Raw genomic sequence first — 15759 nt, forward strand, 5'->3', positions numbered from 1 at the left:
TCTCCTTAGTTTGTGATGTTGTAGGTGTTAATCATTGCTAGTTAACTCGTTAACACCTACAAAACCACAAACTAAGGAGAGGAAATAATCAATACAGACAATCAACTGCCCCAAGACAGACACAGTCAGTTGCGCAAGCACCCATGTCTTGAGTTTTGCCTGTCAGCAGCCAGAAGTGCAGGGCCCCAGAAGCCCTGCACCAATCTCTGTATAGCTGGCAGACTTCGTGGCTGCAGCACGGGCCACCACTCCTGCAGCTGTCACCCTTAACACATGCAGCGTCACCCATGTCATGAGTTTTGCTTGTCCGCAGCTTGAGGGGCAGTGTTGCAGAGCACTCAGATGCCCTGCACCTGAAAGCAGGAACGGCTCGGGAGAGACCCCTAGTGGGGAGAAGGGGGAGGTTCAGCTGCCAGTCACCTGGGCAGCACAGGTGCTGGTTGCTAGGGCAACCAGTGAAACCAGCTGACAGGAAGGGGCAGGGCTTGGTCCCTTCTTAAGCCCAGGCATGAGGCCAGGAGGGCAGTTCCCCTCTGGTGGCTGAGGAGGGGGGAGCTTGGTCAGTGCAGGGAGAGGAGAAGCCTGACTGCATGAGCATCCCCTGGTAGCCGCCATGGGCTGGAGTATTTCCCGGTAGGGACTGAATGTTGTTCTGACCGGATGGTTTAGCTTTATGTTAGAGCCCGGGGGCTTGTGTTACTGTTTGTTGTTGTTGTTGTACCGGAAGACCGGGTGAGGCTAATAGGGGCTGGAGGAGGCCACATAGGGGCTCCACGGCAGCGTGGGGGCCCTGGTGCCAGAGAGGGCACAGCATTCAGGGGTGTATTGACCCCAGCTCCAGAGCGGGCAGTTGTGAGGAGCCCCAAAAGGGGGGACAAGCCAGAGAGCGCCGGTGGAAGGCGCAGGCTGCGAGACAAGCCAGAGAGCGCCGGTGGGGCGCAGAAAGGGAAACTGACCCAACAAAGTCCGGTACATCTGCGAGGCTTGGGGCGTGGTACAGGCGGGGCTGGAGCCACGCATAGCCCATAAGGCTGGGGTGCACCGAGTCACCCAAGATGGGATACAGACTGGGATACATCAGGGCACCGTGTCAAAGAGGACTAGGGGCAGCCTCCCTTAAACATTATTAACATCAAAGACATGATGGGCGAGATGGTGAGGGCACTTTGACACTGACTTGGCACAGTAGGGGGCACTAGGGCCACCCCTAGGACCCCGCCCTGTTACACGCAGTTCCCCCCTGCAGACCCCTGCATCAATCTTCTTGGAACTTGGCGGGCTTTGTGGCCTCACCAGGGGCTACCGCTCCTGCAGTTTTCACCCCCCTGTGGTGTAACACGTACACGTGATATGAGTTTTGTTTTCAGGAATTTGGGGTGCAGGTCTGACTGAACCCATGCACCAATCTTCTTGAAACTTGGTAGGTTACATGTCCTCTTCAGAAGCTACCAGCCTTGCAAATTTCATCCAAATCAGAGAAAAAAAAAACAACAAAGTTATAAATATTTCATTTATTCCCCATTATACCCTATGGCCAGATCTCTGAAGTGGCTCTGAAGCTTTTCCGAAGCGCTTCAGAAAGCCTGATGAGGCGAGCGCTTCAATCTGGACATGCTGCTTCAAACACCGAAGGGTCTGAAGCTTCTCCGGATCCGAAGCTCTGTCCAAAGCCTCACACAGCCCTACTAAAAATGTCCACAAGGTGAACATCAGCCTTGGCATGTGTTATAGGATAATAGGTCTCTCTGGAAGTTCAAAAGGTTTCAATAATCATGGGTATCTATCTATCTATCGGAAGAACACTGCTTTGCCAGCTGCCCTAGAACGCACAAAGCACCAGAACAGAAAGTTTCCTTTTGTTTCCAGTTTAAAAAAAACATAAAACCCTCTTTTTTTTTTTACCCTTGGGGGGGAAAAACAAGTTCTAAACCATTGTTTCAGGAAGAAAAACCAAAGCACCTTCTCCCCCAAATCCCAAGCCAGGTGCTTTTGAAACAGGTTTTCCTCCAAAAGCCTCTACCCACTCCTGATCCTCTCCCCATGTGAGTATACCCAAATCCATTTATACTGAAGAAGGAGCAACCGTTTCCAGTTGCAGCAAGGGAAGTTTAGGTTAAATATTAGGAAGAATTGTATCACTCGGACGGAAGTAAAGCACTGGACCAGGTTAGCCAGAGAGGTGGTGGAGTGTCAGTCCTTGAAGGTTTTTAAGACCGAGGCTTGACAAAACTTTGGGTGGGATGATGTAGCTGGGACTGGTCGAGCTTTGAGCAGGGAGTTGGACTACATGTGACCTTCTGGGGCCTCTTCCAACCTTCATTTTCCATGATTCAGTGATACTTTCAACCTCTCCCCACCCACCATGCATATTTGGAGGGCAAATTTTACAACAGTCTTGCCCCACTCTGAGATGCTGGGCAAATCCCAGAGGCCCTCACTTCCGGGATTGGTACACACTTCAGTTTCTATATTACAGAGATACTGAAGCACGAGCTGCTGATCATTCATCAGCAGTCATTCTTAAATGACTGAGCGGGGAGTTTATGCTAGGCCTCAGATATTGCATACATCCGCTGACATGCTACTTTTCAGAGGAGTTGAACTGGTCAGGATTGCATCTACTCGCCACAAGCAACTCTTCTCCCAGGATCCAGCCTTCCAGATGGCTGAGGAGCAAATAGTCGCTTCACCCACAGGGAAATGCTGGCTGAGTCTTCTCCCAGTAGCCTGCGAAGGGGTGAGAGGTGGATGGCTTCCATCCACCTATATTTTTGATAGTTCCTGTCCATCAGCTCCCTGGCAACAACAGAGCAATTCACTGATTTTTCGTGCTGTTTTGTAACGTGTATCCAAACAATTGTGTACAAGCGCCCCGCGATGGCTTCTGAAGGCTCACGTCCAGGACGGCAGTCATTCTGAACCTTATTCTCTGTCAGCCCTCCCTTGGGAAATGCCAGCCCATGGCTTTCACTCATTCTTCGACTATGGAAAAATACTGCAGCAATTCTTCTGTGGCAAAGAACTCAGCAAGCCCGTGAGAGGGAAGAACATGTGCCAGACTCTAGATTCCTATTGGAAATCTCTGGGTTTATCTCCTAAATCATGTGGAAGTGCAACACCCACATGGCAGCCTTTCAGGGGACTCACAGCACCCAGGGTGCAGCATCCTGGCTGACAATTGCTGAGGTCAGAAGGGACCTCAACAGATCATCGAGTCCAGCCCCCTGCCCTGGGCAGGAAAGACTGCTGGGCTCAGATGACCCCAGCCAGATGCCTGTCCAGCCTCAGCTCCCTGGCTTGGGCATGGGATTTCAAGGTGGTCTCCCCTCCAGGCACTGACCAGGACTAGGCCTGCTCAGCCTCACTGGACCAATAACACTTGGTGCATTGAGTCCAGCAGAGGTTTTGCTACACAACCCGTAAGAGTTTATGTGGAGCATCGGAGAGTTGAGGAGCCTGCTCTCTCTAAGTGGGCAGAGGAGCCTGGTATGATGGGCTTGGTGGGAAAGCGGCTTGGTCCAGGCATTGCTCTTAGAACCAGTGTTTAAGTTAAAAGTCAATTCAGTAAAACTCACATCCCACATAGCAGTCAACCTGCGGAGGACACAATACTGACAGCTTGGAGCTTGGCTCTCTGGGGCAAAAAGCAAAGCCCCTCGCTTTGAGCTCTGGACATGGCATCCCAGACTGGAAGGGGCCTCCAGGGTGGATGACACCAGACCCCAGCTCTTGCAGGCAGCCACATCACACAAACCTGTTCCTAAGCTAGTTGGGGCCATTAGTTGAGTTCCTGGCATTGACCAACCTGGCACAACCATCCCTTTGGCATGGGCCTGTCGGCAATCAAGGTGAGGGGGCAGATCTGCTGAGGTAGAACCAAGCCCCCCGCTTCTGCAGACCTGCTCCTTGGCCAGTTTGCAGGGAGTGGGACCCCAACCTCTTGGCAAGAGGATCCATCTTGCTCCTCTCCGAGTGCAGACAGTGGCTCTTGCTGTGCCCAACTTCAGCAGCCCCGAGATAGGAATGAAGTGTCTCAGTGTGAAGGGTCTGCAGGCACGACACAGCCTGGCAGGGCCTTCAGCCCAGCTGGTGTTCGGGCTCAGGGACCACCCAGGCTGGAAGGGATGGCCCAAGGGTCTGTCTGGCCTCCCTCCAACCATTGTCATTCCTGGTAGGCCTCAGCCCCACTGCCAATGCATAACAGGCCTGGCTCTCACTGGGGCAGAGAGTGGATGTTTCATAGTTGGTCAGGTCAGAAGGGACCTGAGCAGATCATCGAGTACGTCCCCCTGCCATGGCAGGAAAGAGTACTGGGGTCAAATGACCCCAGCAAGGTGTTTGTCTAGCCTTGTCTTGAAGACCCCCAGGGTAGGAGCCAGCACCACTTCTCTTGGAAGTTGGTTCCAGCTCCTAGCCGCCCTGACAGTGAAGTAGCGCCTCCTCATGTCTAGTCTGAACCTGCTTTCTAGCAACTTATGGCCGTTATTTCTAGTCACTCCTGGCGGTGCTCAGGGGAACAGTGACTCCCCCAGTGCCTGCTGGCCCCTCTAACTAGTTTGTAACAGGTCACTAGATCCCCCCTCAGCCTTCTCTTATGGAGGCTGAACAGGTTCAGGTCCCGTAGCCTCTCCTCGTAGGGCCTGCCCTGCTGCCCCCTGATCATGTGTGTGGCCTCCTCTGGACCCTCTCCATGTTGTCCACATCCCTCCTGAAGCGCGGCACCCAGACCTGGACACAGTACTCCAGCTGCGGCCTGACCAGTGCCGCATAGAGGGGGAGGATCACCTCCTTGGACCTGCTCAAGATGCATCTCAGGGTGCGGTTGGCCTTCCTGACTGTGTCCCCACACTGCCGGCCCATGTTCATCTTGGCATCAGTGATGACTCCAGGATCCTTTTTTGCCTCTGCACTGATGAGACGGGAGCTCCCCAGCCTGTAGGTATGGGGCTGGTTCTTCCTCCCCAGGTGCAGCACCTTGCACTTGTCGGTGTTGAATCCCATCCTGTTCTCATCCGCCCACCCCTGTAACCTGTCTAGGTCCGATTGTAGCCTATTCCTCCCTTCTAGCGTGTCCACATCCCCCCACATCTTAGTGTCATCAGCAAATTTGAACAGGGTGCTTTTTACCCCCTCGTCCAAGTCACTGATGAAGATGTTGAACAGCGCGGGCCCGAGGACCGAGCCCTGGGGGACCCCGCTGCCCACGTCCCTCCAGGTCAAAAATGACCCGTCCACCACCACTCTCTGGGTGCGGCCCTCCAGCCGGTTGGCGACCCAATTGACTGTGTGGGTGTCGACACCACAGCCCCCCAGTTTCTTAATGAGAACGGGGTGAGAGACAGTGTCAAAGGCCTTCCAAAAGTCCAGAAAGACTACGTCCACTGCTACCCCTACGTCTAAGGATTTTGTGAGCTGGTCGTAGAAGGCCACCAGGTTGGTCTGACAGGACCTGCTTCTAATGAACCCGTGTTGGTTTCCCTAAGCATGATCTCCCTGCTGGCCCCTCATGGACATGCACCAGGATAACTCTCTCAAAAAGCTTACCCAGGATTGAGGTAAGACTAACTGGCCTATAGTTTCCTGGGTCCTCCTTCCTCCCCTTTGTGAAGATGGGAACCATGTTGGCCCTCTTCCAGTCCTCTGGCCCCACACCAGAGCACCACGAGTGCTCGTACAGCCATGCCAGGGGTCCCGCAATGACCTCAGCTATTCCCTCAGCACTCTGGGTGGAGATTGCCTGGACCAGTTGATTTAAATACGTCCAGTCCCTCCAGAAGTTCCCTGACTAGATCCTCCCTGGCCCCTGGCCTAGGTGCGCCTCCCCTGGGGCCTGGGGGGAGCCCAGTGGGGGCTGATCTGGTCCCTGCTTAGGAAAATGGAGGCAAAGAAGTTGTTAAACAGGTTATCTTTGTCATCTAGTGTGACGACCAAATTTCCTAGTATGTCTTGCAGGGGCCCCACGTTACCCGGTACCTTCTTTTTGCCCCCTATGTATTTAAAAAAGGACTTCTTGTTGCCCTTGATCCGGGAAGGTAGTCCCAGTCCCATCTCTGCCTTGGCCTTCCTGACAGGCCCTCTGCAGGCCTGAGCAACCGAGGTATAGTCCTCCGTGGTGATGGCCCCTCCCTGCCATTGGGCGTGCACCTCCCTTTTAGCTAGGAGACGTTCCCGGATGCTTTTGGTGAGCCATGGGGGCTTTTGCGCCCTCCTGCCCCCTTTGATCCGTGTTGGGATTACCTCCCTTTGGGCTTGGAGGATCGTCTCCTTAAGGAGCAACCACTCTTCTTGGACACCTGGCTCCCCTGCCCTCCGGGACCTCAGCGCTTCCCCAGCTATTCTCCTTAGTTCATTGAAGTCTGTCCTCTTGAAATCTAGGGCTGCTGCCTTGCTGCAGGCCTTTGCCACCTTGTGCTGGATGGTGAATCCCAGCAGGCGATGATCGCTGTCACCCAGGTGGTCGAGTACCCACAGCCCCCGCACCAGGTCGTCGCCCATGGCCAGCACTAGGTCCAACAAGGTGTCTCCCCTGGTGGGGCTGTGCACCTTCTGGGTTTGAAGGAGGTCCTGCATTTTGGCTAGAAACCTACGTGAGCGATCAGACCTGGCTGACTGCTCTTCCCAGCAGATGTCCGGGAAGTTCAGGTCACCCATGATGACCACATCCTTTGCGCTTTGGTGTAGTGCCGGAAGACTGGAAGAAGGCCAATGTGGTGCCGATCTTCAAGAAAGGGAGGAGAGTGGATCTGGCTAACTACAGGCCCATTAGCCTGACTTCTATCCTGGGGAAGATCCTAGAAAAGTTTATTAAGGAGGCCATCCTTGAGGGACTGGCCCAGGCTAACATCCTAAGGGACAGCCAGCACGGGTTTGTTGCGGGTAGGTCTTGTTTGACCAATCTCATTTCCTTCTATGACCACGTGACCTATCACCTGGACAAGGGAGAAGAGATTGATGTCATATATCTTGACTTCAAAAAAGCTTTTGAAGGTATCCCATGATCACCTCTTGGCCAAACTGCCCAGTTGTGGCCTTGGCTCCACCACGATCCGCTGGCTGGGAAATTGGCTTCGTGATCGGACCCAGAGGGTTGTGATTGATGGCAGTCACTCATCATGGTGCCCTGTGACCAATGGGGTCCCTCAAGGCTCTGTCCTGGGACCCGTACTGTTCAACATCTTCATTAACGATGTGGACATTGGAGTCAGGAGTGGACTGGCCAAGTTCGCCGATGACACCAAACTTTGGGGCAAAGCATCCATGCCAGAAGATAGGCGGGTGATCCAGGCTGACCTGGACAAGCTCAGCAAATGGGCAGACGAGAACCTCATGGTGTTTAACACCAAAAAATGCAAGGTTCTCCACCTTGGGAGGAAAAACCTGCAGCACCCTTATAGGCTCGGCAGTGCTACGTTGGTTAGCACTACAGAAGAAAGAGACTTGGGGGTCATCATTGACCACAAAATGAACGTGAGCCTGCAATGCGATGCTGCGGCTAGTAAAGCGACCAAAATGGTGGCGTGCATCCGTAGATGCTTCTCGAGCAAATCCCGGGATGTCATTCTCCCCTTGTACTCGGCCTTGGTGAGGCCGCAGCTGGAGTACTGTGTCCAGTTTTGGGCTCCACAATTCAAAAAGGATGTGGAGAAGCTTGAGAGAGTCCAGAGGAGAGCCACGCGCATGATCAGAGGTCAGGAAAACAGATCTTACGATGACAGGCTGAGAGCCACGGGACTCTTTAGCCTGGAAAGGCGCAGGCTCAGGGGTGATCTGATGGCCACCTATAAGTTTATCAGGGGTGAACACCAGGATCTGGGGGAACGCCTGTTCACCAGAGCGCCCCAAGGGATGACGAGGTCGAACGGTCACAAACTCCTGCAAGCCCGTTTCAGGCTGGACATAAGGAAGAATTTCTTTACTGTCCGAGCCCCGAAGGTCTGGAACAGCCTGCCAGCGGAGGTGGTTCAAGCACCTGCATTGAACACCTTCAAGAGTAAATTGGATGCTTATCTTGCTGGGATCCTATGACCCCAGCTGACTTCCTGCCCTTTGGGCAGGGGGCTGGACTCGATGATCTCCCGAGGTCCCTTCCAGCCCTGATGTCTATGAAATCTATGAAACCTAACTGCCTCCGTGAGCTGACTTAAGATTTCCTGGTCTAGCTCTTCCCCTTGGTCAGGTGACCTGTAGTAGACCTCACCATTAAGTGTTTTCACCCAGAGGCTGAGCTGAGCTCAGCTGAGCTGTACCAGGAAAGCAGCCGTCAGCTAGAACAGCGCCAGTGGCTTCTGGGGTTGCAGCTGGGGGCATCCACTTCTGCTTTTGGACACAATCTCTCCTATCTCCCCCTTCCCACAGCCTCATTCTTCATCCCCATTTCTCTCCAGACCCAGCTGTTCCCACCACCCGAAAGAGGAACAAGGCAGGGCTCAGCTGGGGCAGGGGGAAGGGGTCTGGGATGCCAAAAAAGGGAAGGGCCTCCTCCTTCCCTTCCTCCTTCCACCAGCCCAAGTCCAAGAACCAGGTGAGAAGAGGGGCCACGGGGCAAGGAGCTGGATGCCCTTCTCTGATACCCCACCCCAATCTCTGCATTGTGCCATCATGGTCACACCAGTCGCATCCCCAGAGTCAGTGTAAAGCTGCTGGCTGGAGCTGGGGCCCTCACGCCTGGTGCTGCCCTATGAGCTCTTAGGGCCGGGATCGGTGCAGATAGAAGTTGGATGGGCGGTAGTGGGGCAGCACATGCCCTCTAGCCCTGCAGGATGAATTGCTGAGACTGCCAGGTCAATGTGTGGGCACAACCCTGCAGCTCAGACTAAAGGACAAATTGTTTGCACCTTCAAATGTCCTTGCCCACACAAGGCTCTTGCAGCCGTGGCTTATGCATCCAGAGCTAATCGCGCCTGCAGGAAGCACCCCCACTTTGGCCTACGCTGCATCTCCTCTGGGGAGCACATGACTCCAGGACCTGGGGATTTAGGTGCATATAAAACTGGTATGTAATTTTTGACTTCCCCAGTACCAATGCTGGTAATGCTGATACTTCAGAGGGGAGAACTACTCAGGACCGCTCAGACTGGAAGGGCAGCATGTCCCAGCCCCCAGCCTCTCCTTGCCTCTATGGGGCTGCCCCCTGCTTGGTTTATATGTCCCATGATCCACCATGGTTTCTGGGCTGTGGTGCATCATGGGAAACAAAGTCCAGGTGAGAGCCCCACCAGCAAAGGAGATGGGACTCCCAGATGCAGCCTGCCAGGATGGACCTTCAGGTTCCAGGAATCTGTGTTTTTAAATGTCCCAAATTCGATGTTTTCCATGAAAATTGGACACTTTTTTGGTGTGGGGGGAAACCATTTCAGTTGGTGGCCAAGCTGGGTCGAGTACCTCCTTGTCCCAGCCAACCCCACACCCTGCCGCGAGGTCTGGACTTGTAGACAACCCCAAGTGGTGCACCGGGGCACTGGGTCCAGTGCTGGGCAGGCACTGGATGTTAATGGAGAGGTGGCAGCCATGTTAGTGTGACGATGATCTCCCGAGGTCCCTTCCAGCCCTTGCAGAGGAGAATGACAGGAGGAGGGGGTTTAGGAGCCGAGGCTGATGAAGACAGGGTTTGTTTTGTTTGGAAAGGCAGAGTCTGGGGAAGGGGGGATGACACTAGATCTGTCTCCCCCATACCGAGATGTTTTGGTGCAAAGAGGGTGCTGGTAGGTTTTCCTCCACAGCTGTGAGGAAGAGCCCAAGAAATCAGCTGAATCGGTAGAAACAATTTTGGTTGGATGTGGGGAAAACCTTCCAACTGAGGGGCTAGCTAAGCCCCGGGCCAGCTGGCTAGGGTGGTCTGGACTCTCCTTCCCCCGTGGAGGAACTTGCTGGTCTCTTGAGGTCCCTTCTAAACTAAAGGCTGATAAATCTGTGATGACACCACTTGGCAAGTCAGGACGGGACATGGAGACAACATGGACAGATGCCAACTTCTCCCCACTGCGTTTATTCACAATACAGTCGTGTTGGTCTCACCCGAACCCGCCACATCGCGGAGGGAGGGATACAGAGGGTGCCCGGGACCACAGGAGACTAGCTCTGCTGCACCCCAGGTCCCACAGGACAAGGCAACAGAAAGCCACCCACAGAAGCTCTCCGGGGTGCAGGTGCCCTGCAACCTCTTCCCACTGACTGCCGGGCCCTGGGGAGGCCTCAGAACCTGGGTCCAGCCCTCCGGCTCCACACGGGTCTCAGAAATGGGCACAGCTGGTGGCTGCGGCGGGCTGCATGCATGGGATGAAGGGTGCTGGCTCCACAGGGCAGGTTCAAAGAAGGGGCAGGGGATCGAATCCCTCCAGGGCCCGAATCCCTGCTCCTGGAGAAATGCTCAGTCTGCCCACACCTCCTGGCCCTGCAGACACCGGTCCTTTCACCCTACCTCTCGGGGAGCAGAGAGCGCAGCTTCCCGGGCCAGAGGGGAGGCACAGTCTCATGTTGCTGGAGGCGCAGAGCGTACGGTGAGGATGGGGATGAAGCAGAGCAGAAGCCGGCGACATGAGCCCGGGGCCGGGGCCGTGGCCAGCACAGCACTCACATCTTGGGGAAGCTGGCTAGGTTGGCAATGCCGCAGGCGTTGTCCATGTTTCGGGCCATCAGGACATAGCCCTTGTTACCCCACTCCTCGCTCCAGCTGTGGGACAGGGAAGGCAGGGGTGAGCTCGCAGCTTCCCCAAGGTGGCGGGGGCAGGGGTCCAGTTTGCTTCCAGGGTTCAAAAGGGCAATGATGGGGTAATACCCTGCCCTTGCCAGGTGCCTGGCTCACCCCAGCCTCCCCTCCAGCCTCCCTGTCCTCCTGACCTGTTCTTGATGATCCAGTACTTGGCGCCCTTCTGCGCCCCGTAGCCCACGGCCAGCACTGCATGGTTGACGTTCTCGGGATTGCAGCTTTCGTCATAGTACACGCCTGGGGAGGAGGGGGAAGATGGGGGCGTCACTTGCTTGGCCTCGTGCACAGCAGCTCTCTGTCCAACCCTGACCCACACAGACCAGGGTCTTGGCACTGCCCTGGGCTTCAAGGGGTAGGAAACAGAGCAGGGGCAGAGCTGGGATGACCTGCCCCAGCAAGTGCCCACCAGGTGGCTAAGACACATCTGTGCCACCACAGATGCAGCAAGGTTGAGCAGGATACAGCTGTGTTCCCCCTTCCCCCACTATGCCTTGGTTTCTCCATTGTGGGAGCGATGCGACAGGGAAGGCGCCTAGAGATGTGATGATGCTGTAGGTCCCACGAGCCAGATGGCGCGAGGGCCGGGCACAGAGAGTGACAGCAGTGATGACCCTGGGGCCCTTCCTGCCCCTAAGCAAACCCCGGAGGGGGAGGAGCTGGGCCCTTCATCCCCCGGCCCCTACCTCTGCTGTAGAACTGGAAGGAGGGCAGGCTGGCGTCGATGCCCACCGACACGGGCCCCACCCGGGCCACGGCTCGCTTCAGTGCATTCTCGTTCCCCTCTGGGATCTCCCGGTAGCCCCGGCACTTGGCTGCCTTCCCAGTCGGGTTGTACATGCAGCTCTCGTCCTGCGGGGGCGACAGCGGCACTGGTAAGGAGGGGAGTCTCAGGGCATTTCATGGCTTTTTTGGGGGGGGGGGGGGGGGGGAGGGGGGGGTTCTGATAGGGAAAAACCCAATTTTTAGCCGCCAAGGGAAAAAAGAATTTGGGGAAAAGTTTGGGAGGGGGCCAGCTACATGTTGATTGGCCAATGCAGGCTCCACCCCCTCCCATCAGCTGCCTCCTGATTGGCCAATGCTAGCTTTGCCTCCTTCCACCACCTGCTGGGAACTGGAAAGTTTGGGAGGAAACCAATTGTGTCCTGACTAGCCAGCACTAGCCACTCCCCCTCCCGCCAGCCACGCCATGCGCTGTGATTGGCCTGGAGTCCTGCAGGTCCCAGGACACTACAGGGTCAGGGCCTGGGGCCAGGAGCTGCCAGGCCCCAGAGTCTCCCCTGGGCCGGGGGGCACGGTTGGGCCTGGCGCAATCCCCCGTGGCTGGAGCCCAGGACCCACCTGGCCCACGTAGGGGTAGGCATCCTCGGAGTCGATGCCGCGGTTCGTGCGCACGTACTCGAAGGCGTTGGTCATGTAGCCACCACCACAGCCGTCGTTGTTGGTCACGCAGTCCACCAGGTTCTGGGGGCTCAGCGACAGCAGCTTCCCCATCCGCCGCTTCAGCTGCCCCTCCAGGGCCCCCACCGAGCTGAAGGCCCAGCACGACCCGCACTGACCCTGTCCAGAGCCTGGGGTCAGAGGCGGGGGCCAGGGAAGGGGCGGAGATGGGGGTGGGCCTCGAGCCGGACTTGAACGGGTGTCAATCCTGGTTGGACACTGCCCCTTCCCGCAGCCCTCCTACCTGGTTCTTCACGGGCGTCACGTAGCCCTTCTTCCGCCAGTCCACGGCGTCTGGCACCCGCTCCGTCCAGTCGGGCTCGTACAGCGTGTCGTTGCTACGGGGCCGGGACGGTGCTACCTTGAGCCCTGTCATCTTCTGCACCACCTCCTCGCTGGTCTGGGGAGGGGGAAGGACAGACGGACACATGCACAGACGTCAGCCCAAACAGCCCTGAGTCCCGGGGGTCAGAAGGGTGCGAGTCGGGGGGACACCTACCATGTCGCCCAGGTGGTTCATGGCCAGCTCGTAGGTGTGCAGCCCCAGTGAGACCTCCAGGTTGTGGGTGCCGATGTAGTGCAGGTTCTTCTCCCACACCAGTCGCCGCGAGAGCTCATCTGGCTGCAGTGGGGTGGCAAGGAGGGCTCAGGCCCAGGCACCCAGGGTCACCGTCTGGGCTGGGAGCCCCCACCACAGTCCCCAACAGGAGAGGCAGGGCTGGGAAGGATCCTAAATCCCCCCTGCACTGAGATCCTGGCATCCTCAGCCTGGCTCACCCAGCCCAGCCTGGCACTGGAGGTGACCCAAACTCCCTTGGCACCTATGGCACAAAAGCTGGCTTGATACCTAACCCCATCTGTCCCTTTTGACCGCCCCCCTACCAGGGCTTTTCCCTCCAGACCGACCAGCCCTAGGCCCTGCAGCCTGTCCTGGCATCCACCTCACTGCTCTCCATGGGGCTCCACCACAGAGCCCCCAGCTGGGACCTGCACTCCCATCTCTGTCCCCCTTGCCCCCGGTACCTTGCTGTTATATTGCTTCCTGTGGGTTTTCTTCCACAGCTCCCACTGGGAGTCCAGTGCCGGGTCCGGGTGCAGCAGGGCAGCCATGGCTGGGAGCAGCAGAGTGAAGAGGCCGATGCACCACATCCTGCCAGGTGTGGGGGGAGCAATGAGATCCTCTAGCTACCACCAGGCATTGGGCCTGCAGGACCCTTGGGTGGGCCACGAGCTGCTGCTAGAGGCTGGGGTGAGGAGTGGATAAGAGCCTCCGACTGCTGCCTGCTAAGGTCTGGGCTGCAGACAGAGGCTGAGGGGCTAAATTACCCCCGGCTGAAGGAGCAGGTCACTAATGCAACATTTGCCAGGTCTGAGATGGGGGATGAAGGGGCCACGACTCTTGCTTCTTGCTCAACCCGGTGATCCCAGTTTGCCTATGTGGGGCCTCAGGCAGGCCAGGCCAAGAGGCAGCTACGAATCTTTGAAGCTCTGGCGAAGAGCCGGCGGTGACAGACCCCCCTTCCTGCCCCTCCGGGGCCAGCCCTCCCCGCCCTGGCCCTGTGCCGGTGGGGGAGGAAGCCGGTGTCACGTGCATGCAGCAGCTGGTTTGCATTAGGCCTTGCGTGCATGTGGGCTGGGGTTTTTGGAGAAGGGCCTGAGCTGTACCCAAGGCAGCTGGGAGTCACGGTTGCGGGTGCTCTGTGTTGGCCGGGGCCTCTGCTGACAATTGAGAAACTGAGGCATGGAGCGGGCAGGGTCATGCAGCAAGGCACCAAGGAATCAGGCCTCAGGCCCCTGCACTGTGCTGCCCCCCACCCCATGGTATTGGGGAGAGGCAAAGCCAGTGCCCCTCCATCCTTCCCCCCACCCCAGCCAGAGGGACCCCTGCTGGTCTCAGCCAGCTCCAAGGCGCCAGATGCCTGAGCTCTCCGCTCAGCAAGGTGCTCACAGTCACCCTGGATGAGACGCACCTTTGGTCTGTGCCTCAGTTTCCCCTCTGCCCTTCTAGGCTCCTCCAGGCAAGTGCCAACCCTCCCTTCGACCCCAGAAGGCCCCAGGGGCTGCTGTCAGGCTCTGGCGAGCCTGGGTCCCAGGATCTGCGGGATCCCAGCTGCCCCCGTGCTGCTTCGACTAGTGCAGGGGAAGGATCAATGTCCCCCATGGCCTGTCAGCCAGGAAAAGGCCGCAGAAACCGTGATGCTGCAACCTTTCCTTGCACCCTAGGATGCAGCTGTGGGCAGAGCCCCCCCGCACAGGGCAGAGGTGCTGGGGGCAGCCTGGCGCCCCGCTAGGACCAGGGGGTCCGGGCTGTGCTCACCTGTTGTCAGTCCTGGGTCGATGCAGAGCAGAGGTGGTTCCTCCAGCAGCCACGGCCACAGCCTTTTATGTCTCCAGGATAGAGGAAGTTGACAGTTGCTGGAAAATCTGGGCTGGCGCCTGCATGGGTGGTGGCTCACATTCACACGTGGCTGGAGGGGGAGGTGTAGGGGGGGCTTGGCCCCGGCTCTGGGGCTCACATGATCCATGGCAGCCTGAGTCACTGCCGCAGGGAGCAGGTCTGATCCTGGCCCTGGGTGGCTGTCCTGGCCCAGGGGAGAACCTGGGGCAGGGAGGGTCTGTGTCTGCCAGCAGCCTGAGCCCCCCTGTCCTATGCAGGCCCATGGCTCCCAGAGCATGGCAGGGTTCTTGGCTGCAGCCTGAGCCCCCAGGCTGGTGAGCTAGGGGAGAACGCTGCCTTGGCCCCAGCTTCCCCTCCTCTTCCCAGGGTTCATCAGTGGGAACAAAGCCTATGCCGTGCTCCTGGGCAGAGCCAGAGCTGCCCAGGCACTGGCGACTGAGCCCAACCCACGGGCTGCTGCGTGCGGGCAGAATGAAGGTTACCCGGTGTGGGCACCACCGACACGGCCCGGGGCCCTGCTGCCCAGCACGCAAAGGGTGACCGGGATGGATAGTCTGACTCCTCGTCTGGGGACAGGGGCTTCCCGCTGACGCATGCACCCAGAGCTGGGAACAGCAGCGGGGCGCCCACAGGGCACAGCAGCCTGGCGGGTGGGGGAAACAACACCCTTCCAGACCACTGCCCTGTAGAGCACCAGGAGATGCCGGGCTCCTAATGCCCCCACCCCACCCAGTATCATGGTGGTGCTACCCCGGGGGTCCTGCTCTGGTTGACAGCTGCTCCAACGTGTGCACGGAAAGCCCTGGAAAGAGAGCAGCATGGCAGCGAGGGGTCTTGCTACCAGGAAGCAGCTCAAGGCCAGGCCCTTGCCCAGGGCCCCCAGAGTGGTGCAATCAGGCACAGGCTCATGGCAGGCCAGGCTCCCTGGTGCCACAAGCACCCAATCTCTGCCCTGCCTCTAGCTTTGTGCATCCCCTAGCATTTGGGGACCTGATTTCTGCGCCCAGCTCTGTGCAGCACCTGGCACCCCTAATCTCCACCTCTCCCCTTGGACCCCCCCAAGCAGGACAGGGCTGTTTGCTCCTGAGCGTGAGGCAGGCACATGCAGTGGCCTGTAAGAAGCCAGGCTGACTCAGCCCCGGGGCTGGGACTCATCCCTACCAGAGCTGGAGCCAAGGGGAAGGACCTGTGGGGTAGAGCCAGGGGAGCGCATGAGCAA

At 57.6% G+C, this 15759-nt stretch overlaps 1 protein-coding gene across 2 annotated transcripts; it reads right to left on the reverse strand.

The window, feature by feature from the left end:
• Nucleotides 1-9964: 9964 nt before the first annotated feature.
• Nucleotides 9965-14612, reverse strand: CTSK (cathepsin K). 2 transcript variants are annotated; one of them, XM_090050608.1, is made up of 8 exons: nucleotides 14460-14612; nucleotides 13166-13292; nucleotides 12642-12764; nucleotides 12387-12542; nucleotides 12044-12262; nucleotides 11389-11554; nucleotides 10837-10942; nucleotides 9965-10669 (listed from the first exon to the last, which is right to left on the reverse strand). In XM_090050608.1, exons 2-8 carry the CDS (start codon nucleotides 13289-13291, stop codon nucleotides 10570-10572), a joined length of 996 nt encoding a protein of 331 aa, XP_089906734.1. In that variant the 5' UTR covers nucleotide 13292; nucleotides 14460-14612; the 3' UTR covers nucleotides 9965-10569. The 2 variants fall into 2 exon arrangements, with proteins under 2 accessions (XP_089906734.1, XP_089906735.1); XM_090050609.1 differs by lacking the exon at nucleotides 14460-14612 and adding an exon at nucleotides 13469-13681.
• Between the last annotated feature and the right edge of the window lie 1147 nt (nucleotides 14613-15759).

Source organism: Crocodylus siamensis, chromosome 6 (genome assembly GCF_052110815.1).
Source record: "Crocodylus siamensis isolate JL-2025a chromosome 6, ASM5211081v1, whole genome shotgun sequence".
Taxonomy (NCBI): Eukaryota; Metazoa; Chordata; order Crocodylia; family Crocodylidae; genus Crocodylus; species Crocodylus siamensis.

Bases quoted from the DNA above. Each gene is read 5' to 3' on its own strand.
- CTSK (XM_090050608.1), bottom strand. From the start codon at position 13,291: ATGTGGTGCATCGGCCTCTTCACTCTGCTGCTCCCAGCCATGGCTGCC. The intron at 12,543-12,641 runs GTAGGTGTCCCC...CCCCCTCCCCAG, and splicing joins TGAACCACCTGGGCGACATG to ACCAGCGAGGAGGTGGTGCA. The intron at 10,670-10,836 runs GTCAGGAGGACA...CCTGTCCCACAG, and splicing joins TACTGGATCATCAAGAACAG to CTGGAGCGAGGAGTGGGGTA.